Source organism: Prunus mume, linkage group LG2 (assembly GCF_029339155.1).
Source record: "Prunus mume cultivar Tortuosa linkage group LG2, ASM2933915v1, whole genome shotgun sequence".
NCBI lineage: Eukaryota > Viridiplantae > Streptophyta > Magnoliopsida > Rosales > Rosaceae > Prunus > Prunus mume.
The window spans coordinates 4470533-4492504 of record NC_142699.1 but is presented as its reverse complement, the minus strand read 5'-3'; the positions used below and the strand labels follow the sequence as shown (position 1 = coordinate 4492504).

General features: G+C 33.7%; 2 protein-coding genes and 1 pseudogene across 2 annotated transcripts; all 3 read left to right on the top strand.

Moving 5' to 3' along the window:
- Window positions 1-337: 337 nt before the first annotated feature.
- On the top strand, window positions 338-2613 carry LOC103319472 (cytochrome P450 CYP749A22-like). The gene is made up of 5 exons (XM_008221014.2): window positions 338-690; window positions 908-1131; window positions 1218-1450; window positions 1554-1932; window positions 2032-2613. The coding sequence occupies exons 1-5, from the start codon at window positions 399-401 to the stop codon at window positions 2458-2460; spliced, it is 1557 nt and encodes a 518-aa protein (XP_008219236.2). The 5' UTR covers window positions 338-398; the 3' UTR covers window positions 2461-2613.
- An 8404-nt stretch (window positions 2614-11017) lies between these two features.
- On the top strand, window positions 11018-12618 carry LOC103319470 (small ribosomal subunit protein eS10z-like). Its single transcript, XM_008221013.3, has 5 exons — window positions 11018-11159; window positions 11274-11322; window positions 11421-11697; window positions 11922-12054; window positions 12334-12618. Exons 1-5 carry the CDS (start codon window positions 11157-11159, stop codon window positions 12421-12423), a joined length of 552 nt encoding a protein of 183 aa, XP_008219235.1. The 5' UTR covers window positions 11018-11156; the 3' UTR covers window positions 12424-12618.
- A 1189-nt stretch (window positions 12619-13807) lies between these two features.
- Window positions 13808-14674, top strand: LOC103319526 (small ribosomal subunit protein eS10y pseudogene; annotated as a pseudogene).
- Window positions 14675-21972: the final 7298 nt, after the last annotated feature.

Genomic DNA, 21972 nt, shown 5'->3' with positions numbered 1-21972 from the left:
AAGACGAGTGGGATTCAATTCAACTGAGATTCTTACACCCTGGAGGTGGGCCCTTCCTACGTAGAAGATGTTGAAGTCATCCGATGACGGTTGATCAGGAGCCGTTGATTTCAGTGACCCAAAGGCTATGTACTATAACCATACAGAGCAGGGGGGGCAGGCTTACAGCTGTTTTAAACGTTTTATTCTCCCATTGATTACCCTACAACTTGTAATTTTAACTCTAAATAGACGAATCTTGCATAAATTGGAAGTAATCATTTTCATTTTCATTTTCGTTTGTTCTCCCAAACCAAGTAATACTTATCATCAACAAAGACGAGCAAGAAGCTTGTTAAAGAGAAGCAAGAGAGGAAGAAAACTGAGAAACAGACTAGGTAGGTTGAGAGGAGAAGGAGATGAAGGGAGAAGAATTAGGAAAAATGATACTTGTCTCAAGCATTGTTTGTGTAACGTTGCTGCTGTTGTTGGCTATGATCAAGATGTTTGAAAAGCTATGGTGGAAGCCGACTCGCATTCGGAAGCTGATGGCTCTGCAGGGGATCAAAGGCCCTTCTTACAGACTTATCCATGGAAACACCATAGAAATCTCCAACATGAAAAGGGAAGCAATGAGCAGGCCCATGAGCTTATTACATGACAGCTTTCCTCAAGTTCAACCTCACATTCACTTGTGGACCAAGTTATATGGTAAAGAAACCCTTCCCTTCATGCATCTTCAACTACTATAATTGTTTGATAAACAACCAAGACCAATTGTCAAACCTCAAGTCTGTTCATGATTGACATGATGATTCGTTTCAAACTCTGTCATTATTTGTATCTCATACTGCTGTTTGTTTGGTGCAATTATTTTTGTATTTTGAAATTCCTTCTGTGTCAACAAACTTGTTACACTTTGAAACAGGGAAGAATTATCTTCAATGGCATGGCTCCAAACCTCAGCTTGTCATTACAGAAGCTGCAATATGCAAAGACATACTGAACAACACTGATGGGGCTGTTCAAAAAGCAGAGACAATAGGATATGTGAAGAAGCTATTAGGAGATGGCCTCACAAGATCTTCAGGTGAAAAATGGTCCAAGATGAAAAAGCTGGCCAACCATGCCTTCCATGGAGAGAGGTTAAAAGTGAGTTCCTAACGTTATATATTATTGGTGATTCTTTCTGCGAGCATAAAAAATTTAAAGTAGAATTTTCCGATTTTGTTCATCAGAGTATGATCCCAGCAATGATAGCCAGTGGCGAGACAATGCTTGAGAGGTTGAAAAACTATCAAGGCAGAGAGATTGAAGTTTACGACGAGTTCAGGTTTTTCACTTCAGAAGTGATTTCCAGAACAGCCTTTGGCAGCAGCTACTTAGAAGGCGAGAACATTTTTGAGATGTTGATGAAGTTAGCCTTCTTGACATTCAAAAATACTCACAAAATTAGGTTTCCAGGTATCAGGTACGTAACTCAGCCTTGTTATGCATAAAACTAAGTTTCCTTCTAAGCTTTGCAGCAAACAACTATTGATCACACCAATGTTCTTTCATTTTCAATGTTGCAGTAAGATTTTTAAAACCAGAGATGAGATCGAATCAGCGGAGCTTGAGAAAGGAATACGCAACAGCGTAATGGAGCTTATTAAGAAAAGAGAAAAGAAGGCAATGGCTGGAGAAGAAGACGGCTTTGGGAGTGATTTTCTTGGATTGCTTTTAGAGGCTCACCATGATACCAATGAGAAGCAGAGGATTTCAGTGGACGATTTGGTCGACGAGTGCAAGACTTTCTACTTGGCTGGACAAGAAACCACTACCAGTTTGCTTGCCTGGACTGTCTTTCTTCTGGCCCTCCATAGAGATTGGCAAGAGGAAGCAAGAAAGGAGGTCCTACAACTATTTGGCAAACAAACTCCAAACCCTGATGGCATTGCCAAACTCAAAACAGTAAATAAGAAAAATCAATTCAATTATTTGGTTACTGTAAGTTTGAAATGCATGCTGATTATTTATTGTCTAATTTTAACTTTGATGCATGCAATGCAGATGAGTATGATTATCAATGAGTCCCTGAGATTATACTCTCCTATTGTTTCCTTGGAAAGGAAAACTGAGAGGGAAGTTAGACTGGGAAATCTCATAGTCCCTGCTAATGTTGAACTGCTACTCCCAAACCTAGCATTTCACCATGATCCTAAATTTTGGGGAGAAGACGTGCAGCTTTTCAAACCAGAGAGATTCTCAGAAGGGGTTGCTAAAGCTACCAAGGATAACATGGTCACATTCCTTCCCTTTGGAATGGGACCTCGAACTTGTGTGGGCTTCCAGTTTGTAACCATTGAAGCAAAGATTGCCCTGTCAATGATTCTACAGAACCACTCATTCACCCTCTCTCCGGCCTACGTCCACTCCCCCTTTCAATTTCTTACACTTAGGCCACAGCATGGCGTTCGAGTAACGCTACACCCGCTCTGAACTGTGTAGACCACGTGGATATGAGGTTGAATGCGGGGAAACCATGGCTTTGAGTTTCAGTCAAATAATGGTACTGGGTTTGTGAGTTTTATTTATGTACGTAGAGTCTGTTATTGGTACTTCAATAAAGTATTTGAGAGAAATTGACAATAATGACTCCAATAATAGTTTCGTATTTTTTTTCCTTTTTTATACAAACAATATTAAAGGAAGGAGATTCGAAAATAGGATTTTGGATCGCTCTTAATCAATTCAACTACAAACCCCTTTCATAGCTCTGTATTTATGCACGTAGGGAAGGAGTCCACAAACCTTGAAAGGAATTTTTTTTTGTGCTGCCTGATAAGAGCATCCACAATGAGCTCCTTAAACCACTTCCTTAAACAAATTTTAGGGAAGAATTGGAAAAATACAACTCTATCTATGCTCTCTATCTATCTCTTAAAATAAGGATATCTCTAGAAACTCCTAAATCTGATGAGAGAGAAATGACACTTAGTGACTCCCTATAATTTAATGATGCTTTATTTAATGAATATTTCAAACCTTTAATTAATGTTAATTATTTTTTATATTATTTTTTACCATCCACTAACTGATATAAAGATAATCTGGAAAACATCGCAGCTGCCAAACATGCAATCCATGCGTGTGGAAATGCTAGTAAGGATATGGTCATAGCTATCTTTCCTGAACATACAACTAACAAAAGCATCTAAAATAAATTCTCTATATCATATTGATCCGGAAAAGAATTGAAGACCAGAGGATTGACTGGTAGTCCTTCAAAGAAAAACATGATTCATGTTAAGTTGTCACGATATGGTCAACTACTGTTTTATATTCTAATTCCTCATGCCTAACCAACTACAAACTTTCCTAAACTCTTAATTGGGGATTCTACTATGTAAGAAATGAAGTTGAACTACCACAAAAACAATAGATCCTAAATCTTCGAAAGGTTTATGAATTCGAACAGAGAAGGCAGCTGCGGAAATAGCCCATAGGGACCAGAAGTTTAATACACAGTCTAGTAAAATGTAAGATATAAAGTGGCTATCAGTTCCTTTGTTATAGCCTATAAGAAACTGAATTTTATGGAAGAAAGGAAATGAGTACAGAAAGGAATGGAAAAGTAGTCCATTTAGGGATACCAAATAGAAAACACAAAGCAAAAGAACCATGAAAGACACACACAGTACAAACTCCCAGTCATGATGAATCACACTACAGGGAAAATCTCAAATCAGTAACTTTAAGAATTTGTCTGTCACTCACTCTCTCAAAAGAAAGATTCCAACGGATCAGTAAACAAATATATAAATGGACACATAGACAAAACAGTGTGGGAAGAGAGAAGAGCACATGAAAAATTCATTTGATTCCATTGAAGAGATTTATAAAAATACAGTTCAACCCTTCATCATCATAAATGAATATTGATCTGAAGTGTAATTAATTTCTATGAAGTCGGTTTCTGAAACACGAATCCAAAAGAATCTCTACAAACTATATCTATATGTATTACGTACTGAGAGTTATTCATTGAGACAATAAGTTGATACACATACACCAGTTTTGCTTACTCATTGATGAGTAAGAGAGGTCCCAGAAGAAGTTGATCCAAGATGTTAGTGAGGTTCCTCATTTGTGGTGGTGCTATTAAGCTTGACAATCACAAAGCGAAGCTTGGAAACATCACTGACGCGGAATGACCAGTTAGTTGCCTTGGCAATCTTGCTGCATCCCCTTAAAGACGGAGAAGGGGAGGAGCGGTTATCTATGTAATTATGGTCTTTGTTGGCCGTTGCTCCGGTCGAGCACTCTCTTTTTTTTGTCCAATACTGAACATGAACCCCTTCCTCTTTCTTCTTTTTCTGGCTCCCACTCTCAGAACTATTAGGATCAGCAGTACATTCTCTCTTCCTTTTCAGTGTTTTCATGTTAAGAGAAACAAGACCAAGTCTGCTCCTTTTCTTCTTTGGAATGAAAATGTCATTCAACTCAAACCCTTGCTTGTCGGCCAAAACCATTTGTTCCCTTCCCTTCCGAGCAAAGAAGTTGATCAACTTTTCAACAACGGTCTTTTCGTCCAAGAGCAACTCCATCGATTGTTGGGTTGCTACATCAGCCAAATTCTACTTTCATTTTTGTTGAGAATGGCCCCAAAATCCCAAAGAGGTGTGAATTGGAAACCACAAGAAGATGAGGCATTGTGCAAAGGGTGGGTTTCTATCTCTGAAGATGGGGCTATTGGCACCAATCAATCAAACAACTCATTTTGGTTGCGTGTGTACCAAAAGTTTTTGGAAAATGATCCGGGCATGAGCGGAGCCGGGGTACAATCACTGCAAGCTATTGCTTCTCGGTTCAAGATCATCAACCAACAATGTTCTCTATGGAAGGCATGTATGACAAAGGCCAATGCAAGGCATGTGAGTGGCTCCAATCTTGAAGATGTGGTGAGTACCCATTTTTTTCAATGCTTAAAGTTATAATTCTAATTCTTTTCAATTATTAACTTGATTTTTATTTTATTTCGTGGGTAGAATATGAATACAAAAACACTTTTCTTGAATGATAATAAACCTCCGAATAGGCCTCTCAAGTTGTATCATGTTTGGCAAATCTTAAAAAATGGTCGTTAGCTTCTGCTCAAGGGATAGACTTTGTCGTCCACAAGCGTCTATCTTCTGGGTAAAGTATGGCTCATGTGCAACAACATCATTCAAGATGCGATAGAAACACTCTCTTCTCATGTAGAACTGCCTACTAAAGTCCACTGGGGGACAAAGTGGTATTTCACAGAATAGTCCTCCATGAGACTCTTATGATGTTTTTCTCTCTTCCGATTCTTGTATTCACGGCCTACAACAGAACCATCATGTTTGGATTGTTGAGCATATTGCTCCAACAAAAACGGATGGTGTTGAACGACCATTGTAACCCTCTGTTGATGAAGATCATTATCATCAGAATCATCATTGAAGAAATTTTGCATAGCATTCCCACGTGAATTCATTGTAAGAAGGATAATGAGATTGAAAGAGATTGTGTGGTCAATTCAGTAGAATAACACTTATTAAATAGATAAGAGAATGAGATGACCTACATGTTTGACAATAATTGAATGAAGATAGGAAAAGATTGGGAAAGATAAGGGAATCCAATAAAGTGAGCTAAACAAAGAAGAGCAATGGTTCAGAACCTGATTGAAACAAGACAATAAGAGATGAGAAATGGTTCAAAAAATAATTGAATGAAGATGGGAAAAGATAGGGAAAGATAAGGGAGTCCAATAAAGTGATATGGACAAAGATGAGCAATGGTTCAAAACATGATTGAAACAAGACAATAGGAGATGGTAAAGGATTTAGAAAATAATTAAAGAACACAAGTGGAGGTGGGCAAAAGTTCAGAACATTATTGAATGAGGATAAAGGAATCCAATGAAGTAAAAGCAAAAATGGAAGACAATTATGACAATGGCTTCAATGAGGGGTTCGAATTATTCTAGGTATGCACAAAAGTAGCAGCTCCAGGGATTGCTGCCGCTTTTAAAAAAATTATGTGGTTCCATTGTTTTTAATATAAATCGTGTGGTAGTTGTTTTTACTTTCAAAGTCCATGAAAGAAAATGTTGTTGTACTTGTTTTTATTTTTAAGTGAAATTATATTATGTTTTGGAATTTTTTAATTTTTTAAGGTTAAAATGTTTAGAAAATTAAATCACGAAAGTTGAAACAAAATAATGTCAAGAAAAATTAACTATAATTTTTTTTTAAGAGTTAATAATTCTTAAATAATTTAATAAAGTTGTGGACTCAAATTATGAGTCTGCAAGGTTAGAGGAAAAAAATTTGATATATTTGACATAGGACTGACCTCGCATTATAGCCGCGCACAACTTACCCTGCATTATAGCCGCGCCAATAGAACTGACCCAGCCCGGCCCGATAACTCTTTGGGGCTGAAAAGACCCGTTACTAAGCCCGGCCTGTTTTACAAGCCTAATAACAACAGAACAATCAGAGTGAGCAGTCATTAAAAATCAAAGCGGGATTTTTAAGAGGGATGTATTCAATTAAGATTTTAATATATTTTAATTACAAGATTATAATGTAATGAATTTCAGCCGGATTTGTAATTACAAGATTTTAATAGATTGAAATTACATGATTTTACTTATGATTTTAATATATTGCAATTTTCACTTATTGTATTCTCCAAAATAAATTTGCCAATGTATATTGGATTCGGGTTAGCCACATTCGCCTAAACCCATGACCATTCCCAGTTTTTGTCAAGACTTGGACCAAAAATTGTGGGGTAAAAAACACACTTTTTTTTCAACTGCTTGTGGCATAATCTCATATTTGGTTTGATTGTAGTTTTTTGGGTAACTGATACTTTCGGTCCTGTACTCCTCTATACTTCACCATCATATTTTTTTTTCATATTTTTCCTTTTTCTCTATTCTTTTCTTTCCTTTTTCCTTCTCTTCTTCTTCCAACATTTGTGTTTTTTTTTCTTCTTTGGTTTTGGTAAATTATTGATGTGCCCTTCAATGGAGGTAATGTCTTATAAATATAATGGCTGATTCTTCTTTCAATATTGTCATGTCCGCTAACTCTTTGGCTCTCTCTCCTCCCTTGGCTTTCTTCTCCATCCAACAATTTCTCTATGGCCTCCTTCACCCTTTCCTTTCTCACCACCACCATAATCTTCTCATCCTCTACCCACTTCACTTGAAATTCCACACCAAACACACCCCTCCTCCAAAAGGAGTTAAAGGCGATTTGACGTGCTTCCAGTCTGAAGACATACATTTGTTTTTTATGCCTAGTCTGATCATTTTTTCAGTTATCTGCTCTGGTGTGTTGGTGGTTCTTTTTATTGGTTCTTACCAAGGGCAGTGTGTGAGTTATAAGAATCAGGCATGTAAGGGTGAGATTTGTTATGAGATTTGGTATTTATATTACCCACTTAAAATCTCACACAATACACCACTTAATGAAATACTTTAAAATCGATCAGTTTTTGAATACCACAGTACTTTTATTGACTACAATGAAGGCAAATATTATACAAAAAATAGTAAAGGCAATTCTTTTACCTGTTGTAAGTACCGAAAAAACAACAATGAATATAACATGTTGAACCACAGAGAACAAATGCAAATAGGATTTAAAATCTAAAGAAACTGAAAAACTAGAAGGAAGATGAGATATACCTGATATTGTGATGAGAAAGCAAAGCAAGCCGGAGAATCAAGCGATTTGATAACAGTTAATCATGAGCATAGAGAGGGGATCGATGAGTGAGAGTCGAGATAAGAAGAGAAGACGAGAGAACAGTTAAGAGGAGGCGGCTGGAAAGAAGATGAGTTCAATTAGGTTTCACGAAGTTAAAAAATAATTTTAGTTTTTTATTTATTTCTGCCAAGGGATTGAGAGTCGAGATAAGAAGAGAAGACGAGAGAACAGTTAAGAGGAGGCGGTTGGAAAGAAGATGAGTTCAATTAGGTTTCACGAAGTTAAAAAATAATTTTAGTTTTTTATTTATTTCATTGAGAAGCAGGCCACGCCTCCTGGTCGCCCCTTGGGCCCATCTAGTGACCGCCCACGGTAATTGATTTGTTTCATTGTCTTTATTGGTTATTGGATCTATTGATTTTTCTAGTCTGTGGTTCTTTGTTCTAGAGTATGTGATATCGATCATTTAGGAAGAAGTTATTTAACTTATTTGTGTAAGTAAACTGGGACAGATATGTCCTTCCTTTTCTAGTTTGTTTGTTGAACCCCTTGATTGGTTGGAATGTAATGTGGATGTTTTGATGATGTTAACAGCAGCCCACCTCGCTTTGATGGAGGAGAACGCAGATTTGGTGACAGGGATGGGTACCGTTCAGGTCCTCGTGCACCGGGGTGATTTTGGTGACAAAGGTGGAGCACCACGACTACTGACCTTCTTTCGGGGTAATTTTTCCGTTTTCAAGTAGTTTTTTTTATATTTCTCATTTAGGTACTATGTCTTTTTACCATGTATTGGGTTGGAGATCAATTGCCTTTCGATGATATTCTGTTCTTCTTTACATTTTGGAATTGTATTCTATCTGATCCGATCCCATGTACCTTGTTACTGAGAACTTGACAAACTTATATACTGCCTGCTTAAATGTGTTTTATGATTAGAAGATTTCCTCACTTTGGAAAAATGATGCATTTGTTAACTCATTATGCTTCTTTCTCCCGAAATATCAGGGTAGTAGGCCTGGCTTTGGTCATGGTGCCGGTGGATCTGGTGGAGCGGTGGTTTTGGTGCTGGCCCAGCAAGCTTTGATCTCTCCTAAGGAAATGGTTTACTTAAACACCGTTTGGTTTCCTAAGTTTGCATTTAAGAACGGATGACATTCTGTATTAGGAGACAATAGCAGTTTTGTCTGACTTGCAACGACCTTAGGATTGTATTAGATGTTTGTTTTTTTTCTATATGGTCTCTGAATCGCACTTTGCAAAATTTATTTCTCTGTTATCTATATGTCGTTGAGAAATTTTGTAGATGACGTTTAATAATTATTTTCCTGCGTTTATTGACCCTCATTTTTGTGCGACCTTCAGTAACATGTCATAGTTTTTTTGTCCTGGCATTTTGAATGGAAAATCTTATACTTATCTGGTTTGATGTGTTCCAGCATCTGTGTAGTTTGTATGAGTTTCTTATAGTATCGCACTTCTCAATAGAAAATGTTATCAAAACACTTAATGTATTTAGCGGTCAAACCAAGAGTATGGCTCGTTATTAGGGACAATTTCTCTCATAATTTAGAGATTTTGTGACTTTAAAAAGAAGCAGCAGCAAAATTAACAAAAAACAAAGAAGAAGAAATAAAACAAAACAAGTCTTGCATGGGCGCAGTTGGCTTTTGTTGGCCCAAGCCTATTCGTGGGCTAGACTAGAGTAGCTCAGCCTTCCTAATTGGAAAGATAGGACTTTAAAAAAAAAATTGGCTCGTACCAAATCTGAGGTTTCAACGCATTTTCACCCCAGCCTACAATTCTTGGGTTTAGTGGAAATAAAAAACAATTCTTGGGCCTAAACCCTCCATTAGGCATTTGCTTGAGTTTTATTATTTGATGCACAATCTCACTCATTATACGAAATATAATAGCTATTAATTAATTGAAGTGTAATCCAATACAATAGGAACATTCACACAACTAGCATCATCCCCATTCGATTTTATGCCAATGTTTCTACAATTAATTACTTATCTTCTCAACGTTAAAAGAGGTCCAAAGTTTGAAATCGCTTCGCCTATGAATTAGGAAATAGCTCTTTTAGGGGTCGTTTGGTACATAGGCTTGGCTTAGATTGGCTTAGACTAAATTTAATACCATGTTTGTTTCATTTAATTCTAGTCTTAGATGGGATTGCTAATATCGGGCCCACCAAAAACACCTTGTTAGGAGGGGACTACTAATCCCATATAGAAAGGGAGGATTAACGAATCCTATGTTCACCAATGTATAAGTTGCTAATATTATATTGTAATACTAATAACATATATTACTATTATTATTATTATTATTATTACGACATACACATATACTATAATGTACATATATACATGTATATATATAAACACATATATACATATATAATATATATAAATACATATAGATATATACACGTATATTATTATTATAATATACCCATATATACATACATATTAATATTATAATAATAGCATACATGTATATATGTAATATATATTATATTATATATTAATGTACATATATACACGTATATACACATATACATGTATATATGTAATATATATTATATTTTATTATACATATATACATATATGTGTATATATATATATATTATACCCATGTATGTATTATAATATACATATACACACGTATATACACATATACATTATATATTATAATATACATATATACATGTATATTATTATTATTATTATAACATACCCATATATATTTTCTATTATAATATACATATATATATATATGTATATGTATTTTTTTTGGACGAAAATATATATGTATATGTATTTTATAATATATATAATATATATGTATATATACATACATATATAATACATATATACACCTATATACACATATATATATGTTTATATTATTTATAATATATAATGTACATGTATACATGTATATACACATATATGTTATGTATATTATATGTATGTATATATACATATATATTATATATATTTTAAAATACATATATATAGATATCTTTGAAAAAATAAAAAAAATCTAGTCCTAGTCCAAGCATGAACCAAACGTAGGATAAGTGTTATCCAAGCCAAGACAGTCCCTAAGCATAATCCATGCTAAGACAGTCTTGTGTAACAAACGAGCCCTTACATTCTCCAACATGATTTTAAAAGACATATTTATTTTTCAACAGATTAAAAAAAAAAGGAGCAAAAGTGAAAATAACAGGCTATGGCCAAGAATAAGGCCCATAAACAAAGCTAACACAAACAATGCCCATAAAATCTGCCCCAAACCGACTACAAATAGCATACATCAGAGATTTAGGGTTTACTTTACCGCAGACGATAACGAGTGCGAGAGAGACCTCGACTTTCTTCGTTTGCCGACGTCTCTTCCTCTAGTCATCAGCTCAACTTCGCAACCATGGTATTTCTCTATCCAATTCTCTGTTTGTTTCCTGTGAAACTGAAATGAAAAAGAAAAAGAAAAGTTTGTTTGTTCATGGTTCTGATCTGTTACATTTGGTTTTTTCTATCCTAGATCATCTCAGAGAAGAACAGGAGAGAAATCTCCAAATACCTATTCCAAGGTACACACAAAAAAGCTTAGTTTTTTATTTATTCTCAATGAAATTTGGTTCTTCGTTTCCATTTTTTTGTTAAAATTTATTGAATTTAATTTGAACAGAGGGAGTGTGCTATGCAAAGAAGGACTACAACTTGGCAAAGCACCCAGAAATCGATGTGCCAAATCTGCAGGTGATTAAGCTGATGCAGAGCTTCAAATCCAAGGAGTATGTAAGAGAAACTTTTGCTTGGATGCACTACTACTGGTACCTGACCAATGATGGTATTGAGTTTTTGAGGAACTACCTCAACCTTCCATCTGAGATTGTCCCTGCAACTTTGAAGAAGCAGGCCAAGCCTCCTGGTCGCCCCTTGGGCCCATCTGGTGACCGCCCACGGTAATTGATTTGTTTCATCGTCTTTATTGGTTATTGGATCTATTGATTTTTGTGTAATCTGTGGTTCTTGGTTCTAGAGTATGTGATATCGATCATTTGGGAAGAAGTTATTTAACTGATTTGTTTAAGTAAACTGCGACAGATATGTGCTTCCCTTTCTAGTTCGTTTGTTGAACCCCTTGATTGGTTGGAATGTAATGTGGATGTTTTGATGATGTTAACAGCGGCCCACCTCGCTTTGATGGAGGAGAACGCAGATTTGGTGACAGGGATGGGTACCGTTCAGGTCCTCGTGCACCGGGGGGTGATTTTGGTGACAAGGGTGGAGCACCTGCTGACTACAGACCTTCTTTCGGGGTAATATTTCCATTGTCAAGTAATTTTTTTATATTTCTCATTTAGGTACTATGTCTTTTTACCATGTATTGGGTTGGAGATCAATTGCCTTTCGATGTTATTCTCTTCTTCTTTACATTTTGGAATTGTATTCTATCTGATCCCATGTACCTTGTTAATGAGGACTTGACAAACTTATATACTGCCAACTTAAATGTGTTTTATGATTAGAAGATTTCCTCACTTTGGAAAAATGATGCATTTGTTAACTCATTATGCATCTTTCTCCCGAAATATCAGGGTAGTAGGCCTGGCTTTGGTCGTGGTGCCGGTGGATCTGGTGGAGCCGGTGGTTTTGGTGCTGGCCCAGCAAGCTCTGATCTCTCCTAAGGAAATGGTTTACTTAGACACCGTTTGGTTTCCTAAGTTTGCATTTAAGAACGGATGTAGGAGACAATAGCAGTTTTGTTTGAGTTGCAAGAGTCTTCGGATTGTATTAGATGTTTGTTTTTATTCTATATGGTCTATGAATCGCACTTTGCAAAATTTATTTCTGTTATCTATATGTCATTGAGAAATTTCGTAGATGATGTTTAATAATTATTTTCCTGCGTTTTTTGACCCTCATTTTTGTGCGACCTTCAGTAACATGGCCTAGTTTTTGTCCTGGTATTTCGAATGGAAAGTCTGATACTAATCTGGTTTGATTCGTTCCAGCATATGTGTAGTTTGTATGAGTTTAGTATAGTATCGCACTTCTCAATAGAAATGTTATCAAAACACTTAGGAGGGTGTATTCAATTAAGATTTTAAAAGAGTTAAATAGAGTTATAAAGTTTATAGAGTTCAACATATTTGAATTGATTTCTATAAACTCCACATAGAGTTTGATTGAATTCCTAGATTGATTTTAATGGTGTTTGTTAGAGTTTTATTATAGATTTTAAAAAAGTTTATTAGAGTTCTAAAATGTTTTTTTTTTCTTTTTCTTTTGGGGCTGTTTATCGTTTTTCTAGGTTTTCAAAAGAGAAAAGTACCTTTACAAAAACATTTTGTAAATAACGTCCAAACCATATACATCCAAAGAAAATGAAAAAATGGCATTTATTTTGTTCAAATGTGCAACCAAATAAGGATTTATGTTTGCATGTTTATGAAAAATACGCAAAAGAAAAAACATAAAAGTAATTTCATCACCAAAAAAATGATAAGTAAACTATAATTCTAAATGCATAAAAACAAATAAGTATCTGCTTCATTGCTTATATTTGACTCCCATCATTCATAGCATCTCTCCACAATATCTGAAGATATCCCAACCCTCCATTGGTTAGCATTCTCGCGTTGTTGTTCTTGGGTTTGAAAAACTTGGTCATAATTATTTCCCTCATTTTTTGGTAACGATGACGATATTGAATGCTCATTGTCTTCTTCAATAGGAAATTCATTAGAACGACACTCTTTGCGAAGAAAATTGTGCAACCCTACACAAGCCAAGACTAACTCTGCTTGTGCCTTATATGGAAATGGAGGGGCATACTTAAAAAATGTGAATCGTGATTTAAATATACCGAATATTCTCTCGATTATGTTTCTTAAGGAAGCATGTCTAAGATTGAACAACTCAGCTGCATTTTCAGGATCTCGACCTTGACCGGCAAAATCTTGAGGATGATATCGAACACCTCGAAATGGAGCTAAAAATTGACGTCAATTTGGGAATCCACAATCCACTAAGAAATCCAAGGGGTATGTGAAAGAAACTTTTGCTTGGATGCACTACTACTGGTACCTGACCAATGATGGTATTGAGTTTTTATGGAACTACCTCAACCTTCCATCTAAGATTGTCCCTGCAACTTTGAAGAAGCAGGCCAAGCTTCTTGGTTACCCCTTGGGCCTATGTGGTGACCGCCCACGGTTATTGATTTGTTTCATCATCTTTAATGGTTATTGGATCTATTGATTTTGTAACTGGGATTGTTTATTTGAGTGTTTTGCGAATTGGGTTTGATCATTTAAATAACTTATGGTAGCGACTTGTAACTGTGGCCTTATTTGATGGAGTTCTATAGTTCTTTGTTTTAATTGTAAATGGCTACACAAATAGGTGGTTTGTGTTATTTGGTTTAGCTGATAAGGTTGTATGCACGTGTAATTTGGACAGGAAGTTGTTCATTTGGTAAACTGCTTCAACAATCATTTTGTTGTTGGAGTTCTGAATGAAACTGCAAGACGGTTTTAAATTAGATTGTATTGAATACTGTAATTGATTGAAATGTGGTTTGGTTTATGGAATGATTGAGAAGTTTGTTAGAAAGCTTGAATTTTATTTGGGTTTAATTTAAAGTTCTAGGGTATGTGATATCGATCATTTAGGAAGAAGTTATTTAACTGATTTGTGTAAGTAAACTGTGATATAGATATGTGCTTCCTTTTCTAGTTCGTTTGTTGAACCCTTTGATTGGTTGGATTGTAATGTAGATGTTTTGATGATGTGAACAGCAGCCCACCTCGCTTTGATGGAGGAGAGCGCAGATTTGGTGACAAGGATGTGTACCGTTCAAGTCCTCTTGCACCAGGGGGTGATTTTGGTGACAAAGGTGGAGCACTTGTTGACTACAGAGCTTCTTCCAGGTAATATATCTGTTGTCAAGTAGTTTGTTTTATATTTCTCATTTAGGTACTGTCTTTTTACCATGTATTGGGTTGGAGATCAATTGCCTTTCGATGATATTGTTATATTTAATTGGAGTATAGCCGCACGGCTATACTATAAAAACAAATGACCATTCTAGTTGCATTAGTTTATGCTTTATATATATTAATTTGCTAGTTTTGACATCTCCAAAGGAGATATTAAAGAGAGTGAAATTTCATAATAAATCAATTTGAGAGTTCAATTTTTTTTTTCTTCTTTTTTTTTGTTCAAATGTTTGCCTTTGGTCTATCTCGTTCTCTCGAGTGCTACTAAATTCTATTACTACACACATTATTTGTTGTATAGAATTGCATGTTGAGTTGGAGTGTTCTTTGGTAATTGTTTCACATTTCAAATAACACTTTACATGAAGAATACTACCACATCACTTACTTCTATACCCATAAATATTTGTTTGAAATTGTTGTTCTGGTTGGCAAAGAGATTGCAAAATCACCATCTTGCATTTTTGTTACAAGAAGTAAGAAATAAACCCCAAATATTAGCCTCTCAGATTCTTTCATAGTTAGTAAAATACGGAACAGGAAAAATATGAATAAAATACATTGTGTTTTATTCGACAATATTTTGGCAAATTACAACTGATATGTTCGGCCACTATATAATATTTTGATATGATTTATTGAACTTTTCTAATATATATTATTTTTATTCAATAATATGCGGAAAGTTTGTGTATAATACATGAATTTTGTGTGTATAATTGAAAATTTTGTAATAAAAAAAATACAAATTTATAAATATTACAAAATTTTCAATTAACTCAATCCTAGACATGTATTTATATAAAAAAAAAAGCCAAACACTATTTAAACATAGAAACACACCTAAAATCAACCCCAAAGTCAACTTTTTGGGTGTGTTTATAAATGGATTTTGAGTGTGTGTAATGATGGGTTTTGGGTGTGTTTATACAGTGTTTTGGGTGTTAGGTTTTTTTATAATTTCAACCTCCATTTTGGGTATTTTAGTGAAACTCCCTTAAAAAAAACAAGTGTATTAAACATGAAAATTACGTATGCACGTGTATAGTACGAGTATTAAACGTGAAAATGCTAAATTTTTTATACCGGTAATAGTTCTAGAAAAGTAAAAACTCAAAAAGGAACATTAGAAACTCAAATAATTGCCTAATAGTAATGGATAATTCTCTAAACTACTCTTATCAATAAACAAAAATGGGGGAAAAACAATTAACAAAAAAATAACTGTATCTATGATAGTATAGCCGATCGGCTATACTATTTATATTTAAAAAAAAATTATATATATATGACCCCAATAAAGCCGTGCGGCTATACTACGCCTGGCGTCGTCACGGTCAAAAATGTATAGCCGCGCGGCTATACTATTTTTATTAAAAAAGTATAGCGCTCGGCAAGACTATTTATTAAAAAAAAGGTGACAATGGGTCTTGACAAAAAAAAAAACAGTTCATAACAATGGGTTGGGTTGGGCCTCTTGCCAAAAGGCATGAGCACAAGCAACTTATTTTTCCACGTACCCATTCGATCAAGGCACCCACGGTGTCCTAGGAAAAACATACCATAGAAATATTTCCCATTTAATACAAACCAAATTGATGTGATATTTTTTTGCGTAATTTTTCAGTTTTTGTTGTTTAGGGATCAAATCAAACTATGATCTAAAACTAAATACAAGCATAATTTTCTATCAATCCCGAACGTTATACAAAATACAAATATATTTGAATAAGCTATGGTAAGCCCATTATGACATATCTAAATTAACTTTTGATAACTAAAATACAAATATGCTTATTTAAATTTTGATCTAGAAGATTGATTAAAAAGAATTATTATCTACATTAATCTATATATATAAAGCAAAAAGCAGAGAATTGTGAAATATTTAAAATACCATAAAATGTCCTTGCTTAATGCAAACATTAAGAATTGAAATTATTAATTAAATGAGGATAATATGGTAAATTCACATTTTTTTATATTTAAAAAAATTAAAATGAAAAGAAAAAACAAAAATGGATCATATTTTTATGGAACACAACTACCCATTATCTTTTTTAATTCTAAAATAAATTTCAATTTTAAAAAAAAAAAGCCTCTCACAGGCCCTGAAGCGCGTCACGTTGCTGTATAGTGTCTTCTTCTAAACACTGTCAATTTTTATACACTCCTAATCCAAGACTATTTTTATGAAAAAATAGTTCGCCACACTCAATGTTGCAGTTTTTTTTCGTAGTTCTTTTTTCATGTAATTAGTAACATGAGGAAGAAAGATAGAGAAAAACAAAGAATGATATCAAATAAGGAAATTTCTCTCTTGGACATGGCCCAAATGAAAAAGAAAAGAAGAAGAATATAATAATGCAAATAAAATAAACGCTAGAAAAAGAGAAAAAGATTGGAAAAAGGAAACAAACAGCAATTCAGGAGTATAATGGATGTGCATCAACGAATATTCCATTGCTTGCTTATGTTAGTCTCCCCGTCCTCCCGAGTCCTGCCCTTGATATGGAACTTTATGTGTTTTTTTCTTTAGAGTATTTCTTTAAAATACTTACCCATTTTTTATCTAACTTTTATTAAAAATTAAGATAAAAGGTAATATTGAAATTTTACTATTTTTTGTGAATTAATTATGTTCTTTTTCATCATATGTTGGGGAAACTAGAAAGCACATGATAGTTAAAATTATTTTGAATAACTAAACAAAACGTAAGAAACAAAAACGAAAAACTCCTCATATAGTCGAGGTTTAGTTTTAAATCACATGCGAGCTAGATTAATTTATCAGAGCAGTGTGTCTGCTTTCTTACACTCGATTTCAAAGACCCTTTTTGTAGTTTAGAGTAGTGTAGAGTATTGCTCCATTAACAAAAAGAAAATTGAAAGTAAAAAATAACTAGTTTAACGGGTTACCAGCTAGTCTCAAAATTATTATTTCATGTGTTTTGAAGAAAATCCAATTTGTAAAACCTACATATCTTGATTGAAATAATGGAAGAAAATTTGGTGTTGTGGTAAGAGAAATATGAAAATTTGCCATTTACTTTTTTCGGCGAGTTGTAGAAATGGTATGTGAATTATTCTCTTAGTTGAATTTTTGTTCATGACTTCAAATAACAGTTGTTGTCGTCCTTAAATTAACTTTTATATACACTTGATTCTTCTTCTTTTATTATTTATCATTCACTAAGGAGGGGAGAGGGAGTAATATATTCAATCAGTCAATTCCCCTTTCCTAACTTTGGCACATTGTTACTGTGTATGTGTGTGAAAAAACTTCATCCCCCCTTCTTAACTTTGGCATATATATATATATACACGTTTTTTAATTTTATACAAATGATATTAGAGGAGGGGGAATCCAACCTAGGACCTCGAGTGCATGGGGTAAATGCTCTTAAGCACTTGAGCTACAAGCCCTTTGCAAACTAACTACATGTTTTTGTCCTTTCTCTTAGGATAATTGTGTTTTGGTGCATCTTAAGTAACCGCTTAAATTTTATTGTAAACCAGCCTCTTGACATACACTTAAGCGTGTGTCAATATTTTATTTTATCCTTGTGTATAGAGAATTGTTGTTGGGCATGGACTCAGTAATCCTTTTTATTATTTAATTATTTGCATTTTAATAGACTATTATTCTATGTATTTCTCTCTCTCTCTCTCTCTCTCTCTCTCTCTCTCTCTCTCTATTTATATCAAAGGGGATATAATTTTATTAGATCAATAGGAATTAATAGTACAAAGAACACAAACTGTAAAAGGAACCATCCTCATAGCAATACGTCATACATGGTTAAAAACTTTGCAAGTGAGCCAACCGAAAAGCTGAAACAACATGGAGAGAATCACTCTCGATAATAACTTTTCTATAACCATTTTCTACAACCATAGTTTCCCCGAATCTAGTCCAATGACATCAAATATATAATTGGCTGCTAACCGGCATAACTCTCCTAAATAGACTAAAAACACCCAACAAACTCAACTAAGTTTATGGAATTATGAGAGAAAAAAAAAACACAGACAATTCATATAGTTTATGGACTTTATTAACCAAAAAAAGATCAAGACTAAAAATCTAAAATCCAACAAAAGGAAGAACAAATGCCGCTAGTCTTCCTCGGAGACATGACATAAAGAGCACTACCTAGTCACTTCGGATTATTTGAAATTTACTCATAAGGGTCTTTTGCTTCATATATGTTAGCCTCTCGACCCATGCTCATGACTCACGAGTTTACCAATAGTCCTTTTTATCATCATTTGTTATTTTCTAATTTATCATTACTTACGGGAAAAAAATAAAATGTTTCCTAATCTGAACTCTTATTTCTTGTTTCTTTTAGTTTTTATTATTTGCATTTTCATGTACTATTGTTTTATGTATTTGTCCATTTAAGTGTGTCAATTGGCTTTTTTGTTTAATCTATTTACTTTATCCTTATGTATAGAAAGATTTTGTTGATAAAGACTCTCATTTCCATTTTGGTTTTGTAATTATTAACGTATTTGTCCCTTTAAAATGAAGTTGTTGTGTTTTGAAATTTTTTCTTAAATGAGGGCAATTTTGAATTATGTCAAAGTCTAAATATTATCTTAAGAGGCTTGCTAGTTTGACTCACTCGGGCTTGTTGATAGAGTGTAACACATGTATGTCAATTTAAGTGCATTTACTTCAACTTAGACATCTCCAGGGGATATGTCAAATGCAAAATGTTATATTTGAATTTGATGTCTTATGTGGCAATTTGACACTTCAAAAAAATTTAACTCCAACTAAATGCCAAATATCATATTATTTTATTATATTTTAAAAAGCAAATAGGGCCCATATGATGCATAAAGTTTATAAAGATATTAAATGATAGTGGGATACATGACTACAAAAAAATATTAAAATAATACTTGCCATCAAGCTTTTTGATATGTTATTTTTGACATACTATTTCAGTCTTTAAATCCATGTAGGATTTGACTACTCGGTTTGAGCAATTTTAACCTCAATTTTTGCCATTTCATGTCCATGTGGCAATTTAATATATCGGTTGAAGATGCTCTTAGATTGTAAGTTTTCTATTCATTTAACTCATAAAAAAAAGTCTGTCACACCAAAAGACTAGTCAATGCAACAAGATATAGTTGTATGAGTCCCAACAAACGATTCCAATATAACTAATTTTTTTTGTCAAGAATATTACTATTACTTATCATTAAATATCATATTTTATAACAAAAAGTGAATGGATCCCAATTTACTTATTGCTTTTCAAGTAGGCAGCATTGCCCACTGGGAGTGAATATGTAATTTTTTATTTTATTTATTTTATGAGTAAATCTTACATGCTTGAATGTTTACTTCCTTGAGGATGAAAATGTTTATGTGATTGGCAAATATTGCCTAAACCCTAACCCCTAGTTGCATTGGAGATATTCCATATGTTCTGCATCTATTGGATGGTACACCACCCACGCGGTGTATCCAAAACACTAAAAAATTACTCCATATTGAGAATGACCCTAAGCATCAAGGGAGTGTTTTGTTATTAGCTTAAAAACTTATAAGTATTTGTGAGTTAGAAAAGTGCTTTCTATAGAGCATCAATCCAAAATCAATTGACAATGGGTGGAGGCTCAAGATCTTATAACATATTGCAAAACTTCAATCCTCCAACATGCAACACTCTCAACAATGTAAAGCAAAATATTTTACTAAGAATAATTAACACTATATAATATAAGTTCTATTTGTTGCCAATTATTTATATGAGATTTAAGTTAATACTAATAACCTCCGTTTAGATGAAGGAAATAATTCAGAATTTATCTAGAAATTGAGAGTTTAAGAGGAGAAATTGACAATTCCTTGTTTGGCAACTTAAGCGTGGAATTTATTAAATGACGGGCGGAAAAAATCGTGGAAATTGAGGCATCAAATTCCCAAGTTTAATTTCCACCAAAATAGGCGTCATTTCACAATAGTGCAATTTACAAAATGTTGTCATTACAAAATTCGACATATATAAATCTAAACATTGAAATCTTCAATTGCCATAAATTGAAAAGATGGAAATTTAAATTCCGTAATTTTAGAATTCTATGTAATTTTCAATTCATTTATCCAAACAGAGGGTATATAGATCCAATTCTTAAAGTCTCTCTAATCTCTTAAAGAATGAGAGCCCCAAAACTTGACATGGTGACAAACTTTCAATTTGACCATACTTGAGGCGAGGTGCTAAATAGCCTATTTATAGGCTCACTCACACAAAAACCTAATTTCACTATTGATTTAAAAAAAATAAAAAAAATAACCCAAGTCTTTTGTGCATCAATGAAAACCAAAACATACCCAAAGAAAATTTGAAGTCGAGTGAACCAAAAACAAAACAAGAAACAATGAAAAAATATCACAAGCTGATTGACCGGCTGTTTATAGTTCTTCCAAAAAATTCCTTCCCAAATTGTGAATTAATTGAGCCACACAAACCCAATAACTGTACAAAAATATGATCCTTATCAAGAGTGGAAAGAGAATTCTATTCAATTGTGTGCATTTCTTTAATCAATTGCAACGTTTGGATAGAGATTTGAATTAAAAAGATTATAGTGTTTGCCAATTAAATTTTGCTCTAACTACATGTTAAGAATGCAAAGAGAATTCTAATATTCAAACTTACGATAAGATTAAAATTTTTGGATAATCAATTTTTTTTATTTATGATGAGGAACAATACAACAAGAAAGAACCACAGAATAAAGTCCCATTCACACCGAGACCATAACGATCTATCTGGAGGGCGGATAATCAAATTAATCACCAACACAAACCTTCTTTTTTCTTTTAAATTTTTTTGTTTGTTGGAAGAAAACATATTATATATATGCAAATAATTTCTTTAAGATTTAGGATTTGAGTTGTTTTGATTCAAAATAAAAAATTGAAAATTTTATTCGAGACACCTGCTGATTTTATTTAGGACGCCGTTTGTAGGATGGTTGAGGTTCGGGGTTAGATATCATTTCCCTTGCCATCATGTTTTCAATGGATTTGAATTATAACTCCGCCCTTCTCAATTTCGGTTTGTCCCATTCTGTGAGAAGCAAAAATATTTAATATGTTAAAACAATCTGTTTAAGACTTTAGAACTTTTTAAAGAATCGTAACAATTTGAAAGAAAATTAGGAATCCAATGATTTTCTAATATAACAAAAATGATGAAAAGA